General features: G+C 34.2%; 1 protein-coding gene across 1 annotated transcript; it reads right to left on the bottom strand.

The window, feature by feature from the left end:
- Positions 1-317: 317 nt before the first annotated feature.
- Positions 318-3,350, bottom strand: LOC145562206 (trihelix transcription factor DF1-like). Its single transcript, XM_081622408.1, has 2 exons — positions 2,843-3,350; positions 318-1,945 (listed from the first exon to the last, which is right to left on the bottom strand). The coding sequence occupies exons 1-2, from the start codon at positions 3,100-3,102 to the stop codon at positions 724-726; spliced, it is 1,482 nt and encodes a 493-aa protein (XP_081478534.1). The 5' UTR covers positions 3,103-3,350; the 3' UTR covers positions 318-723.
- Between the last annotated feature and the right edge of the window lie 3,280 nt (positions 3,351-6,630).

The following is a 6,630-nucleotide window of genomic DNA, read 5'->3' as shown; positions in this document are numbered from 1 at the left end:
GAAAAGAATTTCTAACCACTTGAGTTATCCCTCACTCTCACCACACATAACTCGAATTAGTATTACATTGTACGAAGTATAAAATAATATTTATTCAATAAATTAATAATTAATTTATTATTCCCAGTCTGTTGCAACGCCATATTGATATCAATTTATGTTTGGCTAAATGAAGATTGCTAACTCATACCTTTATGTTGTGTAAAGAGTATAGTTGTATTAGTTTCGGGCTGAAAATCACAACTCTATTTCAACCTAATTATCAAACAGTTATGCCAACTCAAAAAGGCTGAAAATCACAACTCTATTTCACCCAATTCAAACAAAGAACATTAGTATCATTATTTAAGTACTGTGAATTGAAATAGTGATTGACAAAATTGCTTAAAGTTCCTACTAGGCCTAATTTTCACACTTTTTTATTGCCCCAAACAAACATTACCAACCTTGTGCAAGCACAGGGTCTAAGACTGCCAAAAACTAGAACAGGAGAAAGTATAGTTTTCTACACAAGACATACACTAGTTTCCACTTTCCAGGACTCTATTCTCTATAGCAAATATATACTCGCCAAACGACGGTCATCAACAAAGGCTCGATTTTGAAACATCACATTTTCTTGTAAAACCACAACAACACTTGGTGATATGCACAACCGGATGCATCTTCACTTCTCGAAGTCATATTGACAAAGTTAACCTTGCTCGCGCATTATGTCCTCATTCAAACGTTCACTGACAAAGGATTGTGAGTAACAACCTGATAAGCTCTTTCAGCATCATTACCAGTCCCTTCAACATGATTCACCTTATTATCTTGCTTAGTTAGTCCACCTTGATCTTGCTGTAAAGCAACCTGTTCCTGCTGCTGTTGCCTTGAATGATGATTCATCATGTGTAGCAAGAGCTCTTCTGGTCTCAAGTTACTACCAGAATTTTCTGAATTGTTATCCAACCTCTTGGATTTTATGTTGTGCAGTTGGTCAAGGAGGGGGAAGTAAGGACATGTTTTAGAATCAGCATGCCTCTGTTTGTTGCCGTCTTTCACTCTTCTGTAGTACTTGTTTATGTTCTCCCATTTCTCCTTACACCTTTTAGCATTTCGATCATAGCCGAAGTTTTTCATTGCCGTCGAAATTTCCTCCCACATAGGCCCCTTTGGACCTACTCTTTGGTATTCTAACTCCATGTTAGTTTTAATCTTTATCAAAGTTTCAACTTCTTCCTTTGGCCACCGTGAAGAGGAACTTTCACCATTATCTTTCTCTTTCCTACCCACAATGCTCATTTCTTGGCTCGGTTTTTCTAGCACTTGCTCAGAGGTTCCAGAAATCTTCCCTTGCTCTAAAACCTTCTGCAAGAATGCAATGGCTGCATCCTTTGCCGCTGATATTGACCTCTCTTGCATCAAAAGCTCCTGCTCCTTCTTAATCCTATCCATTTGCTGCATCTTCCATGCCTCTTCTCTTGCTTGTCTCTCATGCTCATGTTTATCTAGTGCTTCCAGAAACTTATTTTGCAGAGCCTCTTGTTTCTCAAGTACAGATTTCATTAGTATATCAAAGAAATCAGCCCACTTTCGTTTTTTTGTCCTAGCCCCTTCAGATTCACTTCCTGAATTAGAGGTAGTGGATGTTGAAATGGTGAAAGAATCCAAGTTCACTGATGTAGGCATTGTCATTTGGGGTACACATTGGGGGTGACTTGAGATTGGAGACACAACATATGCGGTGTCGTTCATAGAGGTATCCGCTGGCTCAGAAGCTGAAGTTTGGAAAGAACTCTGCTGGTGACCAAGAGCTTCTAACTGATCAAAAAACCGATATGCCTTTCGATTTGTACGATCATATGAGCAATTTTTCAGTCTCCTATGGTACTTGTATATATTCTCAAATTTCTCTTTACATTTTTTGGCACTTCTATGATATCCAAGTTCAGCCATTCTCCTGAAAACAAACAACATCAAAACTCCACTTTCTGCCAAAGCACCCAATTTAAACAACGAAACAGAAGTACTGTGTGTACAGCATAGATACATAATCACAAATGCTAACTACTAATTTCGTACATTACACAAAGCAAAACAAACAACTCTACGAACAAGGAACACAAACTCATGCACGACCGACTGAAGGTCACCCAACAATCAAGTAAACGCCATCTTACCAATTAGTAGCGGTCACCAGTCATCCCATCTAGTGTTAAAAGACATTCTAATAGAAATTGTAAGCCGAAACAAGAATACATCTTATTATATATACTATTAGTCTATTACACCCCTCAATGTGTCTTAGTAGTCATTCATCTATCTATCAAAAAACGGTCAGCAATAAGCAAATTCACACAATTTCTCAGGCACAAATTTCAATTTAATTAATGCTGCAAAATGTAACTTGTCACTATTTCCAACTACCCAAATATATTCCCCAAAATTACACACACATATGTTCTCAATAATACAAAATTCATCCACGATCCCAAATAAATAATCACCATAATTTACAACTTAAACTTCAAATGAACACTCTCACAGTCTCACTCAAATTTTCCCTATCATCAGCTTACCAATAATTTTATTAATAGCTAGTTCGTATTTGCCTAAACTTGTGTCTCATATTTTACACAAAAATCATGCACAAGCAACCCAAAAACTAACAAACAAAAAAGTCACACAAACATTGTTGCAATAGCTACTAAAACCCGGGATCAAATCCCGTCTACATCATTGTCCACGGCGACACCCATATAAAGCAATAAAACAGATACACAGACATTTCGACAACCAAAAATCACTAGACTAACACAAAAAATTGAACTTAGTTTGATTGAATTGAAATTCATACCTAGAAATTTCATCCCAAAGTGGAGATTTAGACCCAGAATCTCGAAATGCAAAATCCATTTCAGACCTTATCCTAAGCAAAGCCATGGTTTCTTGCTGCGGCCATCTATTAGCTGCTGAATTTCTCTCAGCTACTGCAACTGCAAGCTCTGCAGCACCATTTTCATCTTCTTCCTCCTTACTTTTATCATTTTCTCTCTCCTCAACTTTCTCTGACTTACCCAACTCATTTTCCCGCCTATCTCCTGAAATTTCCACCATTTCTGAATTTCCCAGCTTCTGAAATTTACAGCCCAGAAAAAGTTTAATCTTTTAAGTTGGGTTTTTGTGAAAATTGAAGTGGGTTTTTTGGGTAAATTTTATTTTTATTTATTTTTATTGTTTGAGATTGATTATTAGGATGAAAATAAAATTGGGGAAACAAGGGTGAAATTAGGGTTTATTCAAGTGTAAGAATAAGGAAAAAGAAATTAGGTGAGCATGATTTACCAGATTGTGTGGTAAGTGAAAGATGGGATGGTTAATATGTGTGTGTATGAGGTTAATTTAGACAATTTATTAATTTGGATTTGTGGGGCCAAAAATGGAAAAAAATAAAAGTTAATTGGTCAATCATGTGGGCTTGACAATAAAAGATAAAGATTTAGGGTTGTAATGAAATGAGAAAATATCATAACATAGTTTATGGATAGACATGAGTAAGGAGGAAAAAAGTTTAAGCAAGTTGGCATACTTATGCAAGTTACATTTGTCTTATTGATTCTCTTGGTTCATGATTTTAGTTCCTTCAATTATAAGTGTGGCAATTCGGGTCAGCGAGTTGGGGTTGGGTTGGGGTTAGATTTCGTGTCGGTTTCGAGTTATGCTTAGAAACTATAAAAAAAAAAAATTAAAAAAATTGTGTAAAACTTAATATTATTATAAAATATGAAATTTGGGTGAAATCGAGTCGAATTCGGGTTGTTTGGGTTTGGGTTTGAGTCGAGTCGAGTCGGGTTCAGGTTTCTCTCAGTAACTTTGGGTCGGGTCAGGGATTGCCAGCCCTTATTCAATGATGAGCATATTTTTAGATGTATAAAATTTTGGTTCATAATTATGATTTTAGTTCCTTCAACTATGGTGAGAATAAAATTTTTAATGTGCAGATGAGCTATGCTATCTATGTATGTACTGTTAAATTTTAAAAATGTATGTGATAATGGTTTCATAAAGTGATAAAAAAAAAAAGTAAATAGAGTACATTTTTTCCTTCTATTTTTAGGTTATATTAAGTGAAAATTAAACCTCAATATTTGGCATTTTCAAATCTTTTACACTAAAAAAAATTATAAATTGATCAATGATGCATCAACAATAATTTTGTTCGTAATATAATAATTTTTTAGTTGATACAATTATGATTTTGTGTTATTAATGAAATCCTATATTTACAAAAAGGCTTCTTCACCTTAGTTTTGATACATCTTCGATCCCACACAAATTTTTACTCATAAAACAACTATATAGTAATCCATGAAAATAAAAAAAGAAATCTTTCCTCAAAAGAGAGATGAAGAACCTGGTCTTTCGGTCTAATCCTCCTAAAGAAGAAGAAAAACCTTGTCTTTTGAGGGATAAATGTTCCTCCTAGAAGAGGAAGAGTTATAATAAACCTATACTAGAGAAAAAGCACACATAAACGACAACAATTGGGGCTTTTCATCGATAAAAACCGATGAAAACCCTACTAAAATTCAACAATGGATGTTAGGGTTTCAGAGAGAGGAAAGAGAAGTTAGGGTTCTGAATAATTGGATATGACTTGATCAATATAATGAAAAAATCCTTTTTTTTTTTTTTTTATACTTCTTTACTACTCTTATTATAACTAATATTATCATTGAAAAAAGTAAAGTTTGTAAACACTTTTCGATTGTAAATTTGTCAAAAACTTAATAAGGGTCTCTATCTCTCTTGTAAAAAAGGATGATGAGATGATTAACCCATCAATTTGTTAGGTTAGTGAATGATATTTTCATGGAAATTCCCTTGTTATTGCTTGACAATTCTCTACTCAATTCACTTACATTTCCCTAACAAAAAGGCATCAAGTTTGGACGGTGTACGTAAATTTACAAGTTACATGTTTGCTTGTTTTTACCAACAATTTGCAAAAAGTCTACTACTATTGAAGATAAAGAAGCCACCCTTTTAGGAATATGGACTTATTTTCATATTTTTAACTACAGTAATATGCATGTTACTAGCTCATGCTTTCAAAAGGGAAAGAAAACTTGTGATATGCCAGTTTTTGATGTACGAAAAGTTTGAACTTTGAAGTTTGAGTGATTAAATTTCGGCTGGTCAAATTTCTAAAAATCACTATCAAAACTAGTTGGCAATTTGGCAGTGTTCCAAATTCCCACTTCATCAATTCATTATTAACAAGTCTTAAATTTGCAACGTAATTAGATTATGTTAATTACTTTGAGGTTATGAAATGAGGTTCTACTAGAGGCACTTTGGAGATAAATATTCCTTACATATACCCATCCTTTAAATTAACAGCCTAAGTTGGCTCAAAGTGGATGCATCTAGATAAATAATTCAACCTTTTTTTTTTATTTTATTATTTTTTATTTTTTTATTATACCGTGTAGACTTTGCATTTTCAAATGGTCTAACCCAAAAAATACTCGTACCACAACTAGTTTTCCAATAGCCATAAGAGCTGAATATAAAGTTTTTCAGCCTAAACGAGACGGTTAACTGTAATAACATATTCTCACTAGCATTTGCCATATTGTTAAAAATGAATATACCCAGCAACTAACAAGAAGAAGACAAGACCTGAAATTACTGGAGTAAAATGATACGGAGTACATAGTATGAATTACAAGTACATGACCTGAAACATGTGAAAGTCGTAGAAATAGGCGTTTAAACAATCTATAGCTAAATATATCTATCATGTATTCATGTACAATACGAAGTTAGAAGTATAAGCTACTTGAACATCCATATCGTTCCAACTATTGGAATGAAGCTAAAGTTCTTCCTAATAATCAAAACCAACCTTAGTGCAATCACATTCATGTACAGCTGCCTCAACAGCTCTTGACTCTTGTCCTGCCTTCAATATTATTATACAAGTAATAAAGTTCATGTAAAATCAGCCAAACTCATAATCTCCCTCTAGTTATCAACTCGTGTATACTATTTTAAGACGTACAGGGAACACTATCACATTTCCTAATATAAGAATGGATTATTATAAAAACCGAACATACCCAAATTTAATGGAGGTATGGAAAGAGCATGTAAAGCCATGACAAGATAAGAGTTGGGAGAAATGACTTAGTATGAAGAATGAATTTCAGGTGGAGGGAGTATATCCGACTGTAAGAAAAACCAAAGGAAAAATACTAGCTCCATAAATAATTTTCGTACAAGCTTATCTCAGAAACAAATTTCTGAACCCCCCACTGAGGTTATGTTTAGACCAGTATACTATGAAGATGAAAGATGCTTAAGAGAATAGGGACTCTTCAAACTCTTACTTAGGAGGTTGTCAATCATGCAACACATAGGGACTACAATGTACTCCTTTTACACTGATGGAAGGTTAACTTAATAAAACTAACAATGAAACTGTACTGTTCATAAATTCCCGAGGGATACCAGTGACAGACCAAGGGTAGTGAAGCAAATACTCTATGCCAGATGATGTTCTAGGAGAATATAGACAAAATCATGTATGGGAAGCAAAAAAACAGTTCTGTAAGAACCTAAAATTTTCCAAGGTAGTCA

The sequence above is a fragment of the Chenopodium album genome, chromosome 1 (genome assembly GCF_948465745.1).
Source record: "Chenopodium album chromosome 1, dcCheAlbu1.1, whole genome shotgun sequence".
In the NCBI taxonomy this organism is placed as follows: domain Eukaryota; kingdom Viridiplantae; phylum Streptophyta; class Magnoliopsida; order Caryophyllales; family Amaranthaceae; genus Chenopodium; species Chenopodium album.
Note: the sequence above shows the minus strand (reverse complement) of the source record. Positions and strands in the feature narration are given on the sequence as shown.

Bases quoted from the DNA above. Each gene is read 5' to 3' on its own strand.
- LOC145562206 (XM_081622408.1), bottom strand. From the start codon at position 3,102: ATGGTGGAAATTTCAGGAGATAGGCGGGAAAATGAGTTGGGTAAGTCA. The intron at 1,946-2,842 runs GTATGAATTTCA...GTTTGTTTTCAG, and splicing joins CTTTGGGATGAAATTTCTAG to GAGAATGGCTGAACTTGGAT.